This window comes from Ursus americanus, chromosome 18 (genome assembly GCF_024610735.1).
Source record: "Ursus americanus isolate L20-20 chromosome 18, mUrsAme1.1.p, whole genome shotgun sequence".
Lineage (NCBI taxonomy): Eukaryota > Metazoa > Chordata > Mammalia > Carnivora > Ursidae > Ursus > Ursus americanus.
The window spans coordinates 44,384,083-44,397,592 of record NC_142144.1 but is presented as its reverse complement, the minus strand read 5'-3'; the positions used below and the strand labels follow the sequence as shown (position 1 = coordinate 44,397,592).

At 37.8% G+C, this 13,510-nt stretch overlaps 1 protein-coding gene and 1 long non-coding RNA gene across 31 annotated transcripts in view; both read right to left on the bottom strand.

Moving 5' to 3' along the window:
* Positions 1-6,702, bottom strand: part of LOC123781360 (uncharacterized) — a 355,277-nt gene extending 348,575 nt beyond the window's left edge. For all 25 annotated transcript variants that reach the window (XR_015727475.1, XR_015727477.1, XR_015727473.1 and 22 more), the window contains exons 1-2: positions 6,490-6,702; positions 4,500-4,548 (exon numbers count right to left, since the gene is read on the bottom strand). This is a non-coding gene — a long non-coding RNA (uncharacterized LOC123781360). The remainder of the gene's footprint in view (positions 1-4,499; positions 4,549-6,489) is intronic.
* A 3,434-nt stretch (positions 6,703-10,136) lies between these two features.
* Positions 10,137-13,510, bottom strand: part of ELAVL2 (ELAV like RNA binding protein 2) — a 134,538-nt gene continuing 131,164 nt past the window's right edge. For 4 of the 6 annotated variants that reach the window (XM_087869610.1, XM_087869608.1, XM_045780498.2 and 1 more), the window contains one exon: positions 10,137-13,071. In XM_087869610.1, the coding sequence (XP_087725736.1) occupies positions 12,741-13,071 (331 nt within the window). In that variant the 3' untranslated portion in view covers positions 10,137-12,740. The remainder of the gene's footprint in view (positions 13,072-13,510) is intronic. The other 2 variants (XM_045780497.2, XM_087869609.1) reach the window with 1 other exon arrangement.

Genomic DNA, 13,510 nt, shown 5'->3' with positions numbered 1-13,510 from the left:
GTCTCATTCTTACTGATACACAGACTATATAGACATAGGACCAGCTTATACACAGTCCAAGAGAAAAGACAGTAACTGTTCATATCCCTAACATTCACATTTAGAAGACCTTTCTATCCAAGGAGAACAGAAACAGAATGTGTAGAAGTCCCTGGCTGGGCAGACTTGCACCTCCTCCTGGAGCACCATAGTCCCTTTCCCATACTTTCCCTGGGGTCATCATTTTACAATTTAGGTATTATTTCCAACCCTGACTCGCCCTCAAAACAAGTAAGCAAACCTGAAATGTTTAAGAAACACAGATGTTATAAGCATTAATTTCCCGATAGAGAAAATACATTTAAAAATATACTAGGTCTAGGAACACCTGGGTAGCTCAGTTGGTTTAAGCGTTGTCTGCCGTCGGCTCAAGCCATGATCTCCAGGCCCTGGGATCAAGCCCTGCGTCAGGTTCTCTGCTCAGCAAGGAGTCTGCCTTACCCTCTCGCTCTTCCTCTGTGCACACATGTGCTCTTTCTCTCAAATAAATAAATGTTTTAAAAATCTTAAAAAAAAAAAAAAAAAGAATAAACTAGGTCTCATACCAACTCAAATTCTGAATAGGCAGTAGCTCCTCAAACTTCAGTCTTCCCTTTTATGTATTCTACAAATATGCTGAACGCTCACAATGTACAAGGTGCTATGGTGGCCACAGAGGAAAAGAAACACCAGGCTGAATCACAGAAACATCCTACCCTAGGGAATTCCCCAGTCTAGAAAGTGAGCTAAAACATGAACAAACATATCTATGTATTATGGACTTCACAAACACACACACACACACACACACACAACCACCACCACCACACGAAAAAACCCCAGTTGGACTCTTTTCCAAGAGCTGTATTTGCAGGAGTAAACCCAAACCACCTCATTTTAGGGTAAAATCAGATATTTCCAACATGACTGTCCTCCATTAACCATGACAATACCCAGTATGGCTAAGACTGTAGCTCTGATGTCAGACAGCCGCTGAAGCTCTCAGTCAACTTACTAACTGTAGTCCTTGGACAAGTTTCTTTACTTCTTCAAATCTCATTTTATTCCTTTGATAAATAGGGATTATTAGAGTACTTCTCTCATGACTTTAAGATTGAGATACTGTATATAAAGTGTTTAGCATGGTGCTTGATCCAAATACACAGTCATGTGTTAAGTTTTCCAAGTGAAAAATGAGGTAGGAACAGACAGCCACAGGCTTCCCGGAACCTGAAAAGACTACAACAGAGAAGGAAGAGGAAAGACGCAGAGTGGGAACACCTAATATTCCTATATCCTCTACACCCCATTACATCACGATGTCTCTACCTTGGCTGAAAAATCTCCCTGCACTATGTGCCCATCTGGGATTTGCCCTAGGACCAGAGAACCAGAATCTAGGGGTGAGCCTCAATATTTATGCTCCTAAATTAAGAAGCTTCAAATTTGAGTGTTAAGCTCAAAAGTGATCTTGAGAACCATTGTGGAAAATAAAACATTTGATGAGTGCTGTAATATTGAGACATGTTTCAGCTAAGATCTGATACTTTACTTTGAGGCTAATAAAGCTAGCTGCCTATTCTTCAAAATCTCAGGATCACAGCACTAAATTCCATCAAGAAGTCTTCCTAATGAGGTTTTCACGGATTCATCAGGACAACCTCACCTCCTCGGGGCATTCATTGTGACAAAAAGGAGAGCATCACACCCAGGCGCCCTCACTCCTCTGCTCAGATATTCTGGCCAACCCATCTACCCATGTTTCCACATCCTTCTTATCTCACTTATCGGCATCTCTTTTGAGTCTTAATTTATCCAAGATAATGCTGCCACACTGCCTTCAAAGGTATTCATAATCAAATCTGAGTATAAAAAAACCTTGTCCAATAAACATACTTCAATCCTAATGGCTGTAGTGCCTTCTTATATATGGATTAGGTTTCCAAAAGATTGAACAACATAAGAAATGGTCTCAAGAAGTTTGTAGAAACAAGAAAGCCATCAAAAATTAATATTACAATTACTTAACATTATTCAAAAAGGAAAAGAGGATAATGTCTTGCATTTTGCTGAAATTTTTGTGTGTTCATTTCAAATCATGCTACTTTGGGACTATAGCATCATTGAAAAATAAAGTCACCCAAAGAGAGAGAAAAATTTTACAGGAAAATTTATTAAAGTTAGTAGGCTAGGGGCACCTGGCTGGCCTTGGTGGAGGCACGCGACTTGATCTCACGGTCGGGAGTTAGTTTAAAAACAAACAAACAGGGGCGCCTGGGTGGCACAGCGGTTAAGCGTCTGCCTTCTGCTCAGGGCGTGATCCCGGCGTTATGGGATCGAGACCCACGTCAGGCTCCTCCGCTATGAGCCTGCTTCTTCCTCTCCCACTCCCCCTGCTTGTGTTCCCTCTCTCACTGGCTGTCTCTATCTCTGTCAAATAAATAAATAAAATCTTAAAAAAAAAAAAAACAAACAAAAACTAGATTAATTTTTAGTTTACCTGTGTTCATACCTCTCCCAACTATGTGGAAAATTTTATTGGAGGGAGGGTGTGATTAAAAAAGAAATACTGCACTTGACTTAGTAATAATAGATCAAAGCTGGCTGATCAGATTGCCATCAGGTCAATCAATTGCCATTTGAAAGGCTGCTCAAAAATATTCTCATATTAAGTGTTTAAATCTCTACAAAATCTATTGACTCCTAATTAATTCAGGCTAGCTAGCAGGAAACAAACGTTCACTGCACATTTTAGACTCCCACTTATAATACACCAAAACCCTCCAATATTCCCAAATTATTTCTCCAAATAAAGATAAAAAAAATATCCTAATTCTACTCTAACTTTCTGAGAAGCCACTGTAAACGAGTCTTGGACATTAAAGCAATCTCTTGCAGGCTTTAAAATAAAGCAGAGTTCATCAACCTGCTTCAGCTCAGTACACTGGCAGTAAAATACATGTATTCATATTTTCTTTCTTGTACAAAAGTAAATGGCTACAGTACAGAAAAGTAAGCAGGTGGCTGGCTACCCACTAACTTGGAGACTATCTACTCTTCTGTAAAATGGGGACAATACAGAATTTCCTGCCTCACAACCTACTGTGGCATTCAAATGTCAAATTGTCTATAAAAGTATATTGTGAATCCTAAAGCAATATGACTATTAAATATGTACACACATATACCCTCTTCTATCAAAACTACATTCAAAGGCAAAAGACATGATAAAAACCGTGAAACCCACAATCCCTTCATTTGAGCTGCTGTTTCTGGAAGTGTCAGGCATTAAACTGGAGCCAAGATTATCTAAGAAGTCATTCTTCACTAAAGATATAAATCTGAGGCACCAGACTGTTCTGTGAATCCTCTTTCTCACACTGCACATGTAGATTATCCCACAAAAGCCCCAACAAATCAAGAGCAACAAACAAGGAGTAAAAGCAAAGGACAAATTACGGAGAAAATAGCATGATGCTTTCGGATGAAGAACCGTATTCAGGTTTGCACAGGGAGGACTCAGAGAGGAAAGGACTGGATGGGTTCTCTCTGCAGCGGCATACACAGCCATCCCGGCTCCCACATAGCAAGGTGTTTAAGTCACTCTGATCAGCACAGCATGCTGACGATCCCATTGTACATCTGATTTGGCTCAGGATCACCCAATCGAATTTGCTAACACAGTATACTCCAGAAGAATCACCCATTAAAAACAATCCAAATACAGACTCTAAATGTGCATAAGGCCTTTTGTGATCTCCGCTGGAGCTTATAGTATCTAACAGCTGCAACTGTGACTGTTCTAGCTAATTGCTCTCAGCAACAAAAATAAACAATCGCTCCAGGAAGAAGACTGTACCCGCCAAATATTAATGAATTTTTTAACAGTCAGAAATCTCAAATCTTGCTTTAAAAGCCCTGCTACTGGTTAAAAAAAAAAAAAAAAAAGTAGTCTCCAAGAACAAACAGGGTTGAGGCAGTCCAGACAGAAAGTCCTCCCCCACACTTCTGCCCCCCCCCCAAAAAAAAAAGGAGAAAGGAAAAGTGCCTTGTGTCTGGAAGAATTTAAGCAATCTGGGATATTTTAACTCATGTATAACTTTTTAACATATGGGGGAAAAGAGTCGTACTGATTGGAGCTATTTTTAAAGTGCAGCTCTACCATAAAAATAGACATTTACTCATAAGGATGCTTGAATAGAGAACAAGCCCAATCTACGTCTCATTGTTAAGAAAGGGGTGAAAAAAGGCTGCTGTGCTTTCTGAAGAGCCGTTTATGGTCCGCCTGTGATGTCATGGCAGGATCCAGGTGCACTCTAACAAGCGTCTTTCAGCCTCCTCAATCCTTTTAAAAGTGCTCTTCTACCATCAGCTACTTCTCTGAGCACAAGCAATAAGGAGCCAGTATTTACTCAGACCCTTGCGAGAGGGAAGATCACTGCAATCAGAGACGCATGGAAGGAGAAAGAAAAATTACTCACCCACAATTAGGTGCCTCATCATCCTCTCCTCGTCCAGCATTTCCTTTTGCTAAGGAAAGAAAGGAGAGAAGCAGTTGACTTCTCAGTACTCCGGGACATTGACATGTCTTCTGTCCACAAAGAGAAGTAGTAACTTCATAGTTCTCTCCCCATTCTAGCCCCAGCTGCTTAGGTGAAGTTCACAACCACAACCCACCGTAAACAATGGCAAGCAGACATTTTAGGCATCTCTACAACTTAACGCTTGGGAGACAGAACCCCAGTTTCTGGACCTCAACTGGTCTTTAGCCTGGAGCAATGGAGTTGTAACAGGAAACCATGTAGAAACCCTGAATTGTAGCTCTCCTGAGAAAACATCAGTGGCATTCTGATACAATAAAAACCAGGCAACAGCTTTCACGTGCCAGGTCTTAAACCAAAATCAGAATGTATTAGTTTATGTCTGTTAAAAACACACACACACACACGCACACACCAACTTTCTCCATATACACTTGGAACAAAACTCAAAAAGGGAAAGAATCCTTATCAAAAGAAAACCAAAAACCAGATTTGAATGTTTAAAGTTTTTATAAAAAGATTAGATATATAATCATGACTTTAAAAGAGTCAGAGGGAAAAAAAGTGCTAAAATACCTTTTCCGAAGACTGAGTTAATTCTGATTTGTGCTTTTTGCACTTTATAAATTTTCCACAGGAACTGTATTATTATTGATCGAAATTATCCACAGGGATTAAAATAATATCCAGTGCCTCATAATAAAATACATGTATTTGCCTGTGTTCAACTTCTAGATGCCATATATATTCTGCAGTATTTAAGAAATCAGATCCCACAAGAGGACAGTTTATATGAGTTAATTCAGCGTGTTTTTTATTAACTCAGTGAAGGGCAAAGATCCAGGAGTTAGGAGGGCTGGGTTCAAGTGCCAGGTCTCACATTAGCAAAAGAACCTTTGCGAACCTTCACGTCTCTGGGACGGACTCACACATCTGGTGAACAAGACTCCTGAAGTGTCTTCTGGCTCCAAACCAGACATAAATTAAATGTTAAGCCCAGAAGCATAGCACAGCTATGGTACAGAGCAGGTGCTCAATGTATATTTAATGAAAGAATTACCAGAAGAGAGGTTTTAAAAAATACTGAACACAGAGCATCCCAACCTGTGTGCTGCCACGTGACAAAGGGCTAACAGGTGTGTCAGCTAGTGATGATCTCAGGACTACAGCCCATCATATAAAAACTGTGAAGCACAACTTTTTAAGTATACTACCATTACACACACAAAAAAAAATCTTTATTTGGAGAAGTTCATGATCAACTTATAAAAAGTTCTCACTGCCCTTCATTAAGAAAGACAGCATGTGGGTCTTTATCACCTGATACTCAAGCTATTTAATCTTAAAACAGATTACTGTTTACTTAAAGAGCTTTGAAAGGGACTTTCCTCACACAATTATGGGTGTAAAACAGGCTCTTCTCTAAGAGTAACTTCTGGAAACCAGAATCCTTTCAACATACACTTGGGTACATATGGAGAGCACACAACAGCAACCATTCTCAAAAGATGAAATTCTGCTAAAGATTATTTAAGTAATACAGTAGCAACTGCAATGTGTGGCTTGAACATTTATAGCAACAGCTACTTATCCTTTTTGATAGTAACTTGGGAATTTTTTGGTGTGAAAACCTGCATTATTTCTTGCAATTATTAAAAGTGGCAACTTTACAAAACTTTTTTTTTTTTTTTTTTTTTTTTTTTAGAAAGGAAAAGATCAGGAACATATGGGGGGGGGGTTACTTTCAACGAGGTTCTTAACGGTATTTCCCAACTGGCTGCTTTTCCTTCCGCAGCCAACACATACAAGCTCTGCATCTTTTGGAAGCCCAATCACCTGTATTTATGGGTCATAATCGTCCCTTCCCCAGTCTCACCACAGTCACTTCACCTTTGTCGCATCTGCAGTGCAATCCACAGAATAAAACTACCTTGCCAACTGCACTTCATTCCAAAGGGTGGGTCACTCAGAAGGGGCTGCCAGTTTCTTCAAATCTGCAAGGAAGTCCACGGTGAGGCTGATGGCTTCTGAAACTGTCCAGGAAGGATTCTCGGAAGGAGTGCACAATGAAAATCAGAGTTAGAGACGGCACATGGCTGGCCAGGATCTGTAGGTCCAAGGGGCTTTTAGAATAAACAAACAAGCCCACCCTCCCCACCCCCCCGGAAGGGCCACTTAAATGGTCGGCCTTTCTTTCCTGTGGTTCTTCATGGAAAGGGAAGGTGTGGCTATTAATTGAGCTTCCAAAAAAACAAAACACAAAACCCAGAAAGGTAAAAAGCTGTCAAACTAAAACCTCCTCCTGGAAATACCTGAGGAACATTTGGGTTTTACAATGTTCCCCTCATCTTCTAGGAATATGATTCTTGAGCAATACGGGTTAAGAAAATAATAAACTACAGTCCAACATTAAGAGTCAAATGGGTAGTTTGGCCCTAGAAATAGTATAAACACTATAGAAGGATCACTTTACATCTAAAATCATGGAGTTTGAAAGGTATACACACTGAGAAATAGATCAGTCCAGTGTTCTGGGGAGATTACTGGGGAGATTTTGTGGGGGTTTTTGCTTTTGTTTTGCATACACTGAACAAATACTCTAAATAAACATCTCCCTTAAAAGAAGGCACTGTCCTTTCTAGCAACTCCTAAAATCAAATATTACCTATCATAGCAAGTATTTTTAGTGTAATAATAGAAATATGGGCAAAGGAACAAGAGCAAAGTTTTGATGTTTAGATACTTTGTATTTCATGATGGACTTACAATTCTGACTCATCCGAGATTTAACTAGTCATAGACATAAAAATGTTTAATGAACTCAAAGGTCTATAGTGAATGACTTAATTGCCCAGAAATACTACAAGTAGACAGAAGCTTACCCACATGTCTTTGATCAGTGTTCTCTTGTTGACTTCCCTCCCCCAATCTCTTTCAAAACCCACTTAATGTCCCAGCTCAATTGCTACCACTGTGTGGCTTCCCATTCCCACCCAAATTACTTTTCCAACACACACACACACACACACACACACACACACACACCCCACTCCTTTCCTCTTCTTTTTAATGTACTTTGCGCACAGCACTCTTGATCTTCTTTCTACTGTATAGTTACTTGTAGATGTGGGCAAATCTTCTGGAGCACAAGACAGACTGTGTGAGAACAGAGAAGCATATGTCACCCAAACACTTATGTCTGCCCCTTTGAGACAGTGTACGCTGTGGGGGTTCATGCTTGGTTGAAATAAGTATTTCTGGGGGTTAGTATCAACTACTACATCTTAACCTGCATCTTTAGTTATTTAAACTAAAAGTAATGTTAATATTGAAATTGAGACCCTAAGATTGTGACATGTCTTGATTCAGAGTAGAATAATGCCAGTCGGCATACTTCTAATATTCAGGGCATTTTACCATATTAGTGCTTTGTAAATTGTCACCCACATATTATATGTTTACAGAGAGTAAGAACATCTGGCCAAATTCTTCCATCAACCCAACTATTCAGATAAACAGTGTCTAACTGCATACAGTAACTTTTCTTTTGCTTCAGAAAGGGACAACTTAATGCATACGAGAGTACTTCGAGATTCACTAAATGATACTAACGTCAGATTAAAAATTACACAAGTGAGCTAATAATCAAATCCAAGACAGGAAAAGTGGGATCCATAAGAAGGGGAAAGCAAGTTCACTTTGGCAAGTTGTAACTGGACTTATAAAAACTACAGCCAAGTTAGCTTGAAACCTGCTCGGGGCTCTCACAGCACTTATGACGTTGTGGTCCTGGCCTTGTGGCTTATCTGTCCTCCCTTCTGGGTGACAGTTTCAAGAACGTACGAGCCACATCTTGGTCATTATTACAGACTGAGGGCACAACGCACAGTACACAGATAACCAATAAACCTGTGTTGAGCAGCCAAAATAACTTGTTTATTTCTGTAAACCAGAATTCTGGAGAGGTTAATTTCAGTAACCTTGTATCAACAGGCTGCCTTTATTAATGGTATAGATGTTTTAATCCTTCCAACTTAAAGGGAACTGAGCCAACTTCTGGGAATTTTCAGAGAAAGAATACAAAGAAATAGTAGAGAAAAAGGAACCATTCACTGCCATGACTAAAGCTATAAATGCTCTTCAAATAATCGTTATGATTTTAGCAATACTTCTGTTTTCCTCTGTTTGAGATTCCGATACAGTAACAGATACACAGGAACACAACCAATGCCTCTTAAGTGTATCTTCTCCTGATAAAAAGTATATGCATACTGTTCTGGAAGTATATTAAAATTTCAACATACTTATTGTTAAAATATACGCATTTTCTTATTTCTAGGTAACTCTCTGAGCAGGATGTTATAAGCTTCACTACATTTTTGTACCTCTTGTAAAGTAAGGGTAGGACTCTAAACTGTTGTTGTTGTTGTTTTTAAACAGAAAGGCTAAATTGCTAACACTTTTACTCAAATCAGATTAAAATAATGCAAAATGATGTAAAGATTAAAAATTTATGTTGGCAACCCTAACACAGAATTGCAGTACTCTAAGATGATTTGCAAGCGTGAGGGGAGAAAGGATTCTGAGGGGAAAAAAAATATCTCTCCTCAAGTATACCAGCAGGCTCACCAACCTCCTTTCCTGAGAATTTTTCCACTATCTGCTCAAATATAAAAGAACTGCTGACATGCAAACCAGTCAAAATACGGGTAAGCATGCAAGAGGAGAGAGGTGAGGCGAGGATGTTCCGATACCACAAAATTAGAGTATTGAATTCGTATAATAAAGAAGGGGGTATGGAGATTTGAGATTAATTGCATGTTAGAAGAAAACGAATTGTCTTGTCACTCAGCTATGCTCTTGACTACTAAGTTGTGAATTCAGGACAATTACTTTTAGAATGGCTTTTTACAAAAAAAAAAAAAAAAAAAAAAAAAAAACCCTGATACAAATTTTAAAAAGCCATTTAGTATACTTTGTAAGAAAAAAAAAAAAAAGAAAAAAAGTACTTCATTATTATATCAAATTTTCTTAAGTTCTATAGAAGCAGAATCTTCGCATAGAAGATCAGCAAGAAGTATTTTTCTTCCTCCACCAATCTGGTAAGGATGTGTAATGGAAACTAAACATGTATATGCAACATAGGTTGGCACAGTTCCTGCCGTGGACACGTGCCACCCACATCAGCCTTAACCTAAGGAAAACGGAGTTTCTGATTTCAGAGCAGAGTCTCTTGACAATCTGGCACTTGGGCAACAAAAATATATCTCACACACCAGCAGTTAATCCCACGGGTGAATTAAACCTTGCCGGCAGAAGCAGAATAAGTTATCTTCCTTCTCTTTGGTTTTTCTTTAGCTCAAGTAAATGTGTGAGGACAAGTCCCATTTGGTTAAGGGAAAAAAAAAAAAAAAGTTGGTGATTATTAAATCAGAGCAATAGAATGATGTCAGCATCCAATTACCCAAACTTTACAACTAGCAGATGAAAGCACGTATTCCTATAAAAATTACTCATTAAGTAATATTTGAAAGCTAACTATCAGAAATGTCATTCAAAAAAAATTTTTTTTGCACATTCTACTTCAATTAACATGCTTCTAGAATTCTTACTTTAGATAACACAGCTTTCAACTAAAGCTCTGAGAGAACCTCTTAACTCAAGAGGGTAAGTTTATTAGCCTGAGCACAGGAGCCCCCAAAATGTGTATAAAGACCTACTCACCACACTGTTCTTTCCCTTCAACTTTGTTTATTGATGTACTGAACATGAAAAAGTACAAAGAATCCAAACACAAAAGAAAACATGTACAGCCTCTTAAATACTCAACAGAATATATTTTCTATTCCAACAGATGTGAATTAAGTCATACTGTACAACTTCAAATAAATACCAGCCTTACATTTTATTAAGTGCTCTGATAAACACTGTAAAGTGAAGCACAATTTGCATGCCCTCTCATCAATGCCTTGGTTTGCTACAGTAGTATAGGAAAGAAGCATGTAGCTGCTGTTTTCCCATGAGGGAAACCTTATTTTTTTTTTAAGTATATACATGTATTTTGTTTTTTAGTTTTTTTTTTTTTTAAACGCAGAAGGTTAACTCTGACAATCTAAATGCACCTAAGGATATGAGAAAGTGCTAAGCCAATTGATTTCTGAATAGCATTGAGTGGGTCAGCATGAAAACTCGCTTATTCACTTTAGCACGCGCCTCACAGTATATGTACTGTACTATACTGAAAAATTTTATAACTACAATTTTAAATAATAAAAAATAAAACTCAACGCAACCGCAAAGATAATGTACAACTATGTTATGCATAGCACATTGCCTGTTCTAAGGGGAAGCATGTGAGCATCTCAGTTTATACAAAAAGCAGGACGTAACTATATAGTTCTCAGTGCATCCTGATGAAGGCATTTTTGCCTTCAGCTTTTTTGAAAATTTATTATAAGCTAGATGCTAATCAGAAAATATTTTGTATTTTTTAAAATTTCTTTCATACATGGTAAAGACTTATTTTATTATTTCCCCAAATAGTGGTTTAAGCATCATACAAAGTTAAATTTCAGTAGCATACAGATATTTATGATTTTTGTATGAAAAATGTAAGGAAATTTGTTCAAAACCTATGGTTATACTCATTTTTTTTTTACCACAAACATATTTATAAACGAAAATGTAGCATCACCATAAACAGCTGAAGCTAGACTATCTACAGACAAAATTAGCAACAAATCTGATGCACTGTAAATTCAAGTCCTCAGGACAACAAAAGTGATTAAGCAAGACCTCAAGTAACAATGTTAATGCCATTTACAAAGGAAAAAACTGATACAAAAACATTCAAAACCTGAACATCACTTGGCATGTAAGGGAAAAAAAAAAATCAAATTAGCTGAAAGGTTCATAAACACAAGGTCTTATTTACATTACACAAAGCTCAGGTGTTAGCCTTGAACGTAACTTTCAAAATACCTTCAAATATATCCAACTCAGATCACTTTTGCCGATTTGCTGCAGTACAAATCATGTGCAACATCTTTTTTCCTTAAGACAAAACAATTCTTCAAACAATACTGCAAGTACATCACTAAACACCATGAGCTCTATCTGAAGGGATTTCTTTAGGAAGAACAGATTTTTTTTTCCCCCATCTCTTGGTAATTTAAATTTCTTGCCTGCTCTTATATATTCTTTTGTAAATTTTTTTTGTTTCAAAATCACAAATCAATGTGAGCCACCTATCACATAATAACCAGGATGATCCGACGCTCCACTGGTGATTACAAAAACGAAACCAGCAGTGTTTCCCCCATTGATTCTACTCCTTTCATACAAAGATCTCAAAAGTAGTATTTTCTACATCATAAATCTTTCTAAATTTTCCAACCGCTGCAAATTTCCTGGTAAATTTTAAAAGCTCACTAGGTGTCATATGAAGAGATTTCTCAAAGTATTCAAGTCAAAATATTTGTTCCAGGACCAGTAAAAAGTTTCTCCAAATTTTCTTTTTTATAAAAATAGATGCTTTTTTTAAACCCACATCAAAGAGGCTCTTATCTCTTTGGCAAGGTACTGCTTTACGAAAAGTTCTCCAGTATTCTTACAATAAGCGTTTATAATGTAGCCCCCCCCTTCCCCAACCCAAATCATAATTACAAAATAAATACTGTTTTTAACTTCATAAATAAAAATGTAAACTTCAAAATACTTTTCTTAGACATAACAGCAATGCTTTAAATGTAAACCAAACACAAAGCTAATCAGAAAAAGAAATAAAAGGGGGAAAAAAAGACACAACCAACTGAAGAATTACAACACAAAGCCTCAATATTTACTCACAGGTTCAAGGCAGTTATGTAAAAAGAAAAGAAATGTCTTCCCTTAGCTGAAACACTTTAAAAGGTCCACCTTCTTCAAAGAAGGCAATAGAATGCAATGTGACAGGTAAAAACCCTGTACCTCTTGTCCATATTCAAACATAAAAGATATTTAAGAAGTTTTAATTCAAATACTAGCAATAAAAAATCTCACATATTTCTTAGGATGCTAAGTAGTCGTTTTATCCCCATCTCAACACTGACTTACAAAGACATTTACTAATGTATAAAGTTTCTCTTAACTTGCCTTTGTTGTATAGTTTTCATATATAAATGGACTGAGGACAAGAGCTCATTAGGCTTTGTGCGTTTTGTTTGTCTTAAAGGAGACCTGCAGTACTCTGTCTCCCAGACGGTATCCATTGAGGCTAGCTATCGCCATGGCAGCCTCATCATAGTTTGTCATAGTCACAAATCCAAAACCTTTGCATTTATTGGTGTTAAAGTCACGGATGACCTTCACGTTGGTGACAGCTCCAAAAGGCCCAAACATTTGCCACAGGATACTCTCATCTGCGTCAGGAGCCAGGTTGTACACAAAAATACACCACCCTGTTCCTGGGTGCCCAGGGATATTAATTCCAGCCAAACTGGTCATTCCATCAATGGTCATTGGAGAAAACCTACTAAACAAAATAGGAAACACACATACACGCACACACACACACAAACACACACACACACACAAACACAACACACATACACACACACAAATAGAAACAGAGGTTGGTTACAGCAATGGATGTATTTCTTTTCCCCTCCCATCCCAAGAGTTTCAGTAACCCCCTCCCCTCCAACAGATACATACAACCATCTGATGTTTCAACCAAGGTCTGTGTGTGGCTTGCAGTGACATGCTATATTGACATGGTATTAATAAATTATGAAATGGCCATTATATGCTGTGTTGAATCATATGACCCACAATAGCAAAGAAATATATTTAGAATATATTTAGAAGTGGCTTCATGAATTAAGCAGGATCGGGGGGAGGGGATACCAACACACACATACACATGCTATAGCGTCGCAATGCAATATAAAACAAATAATGGGGTTTTTAAA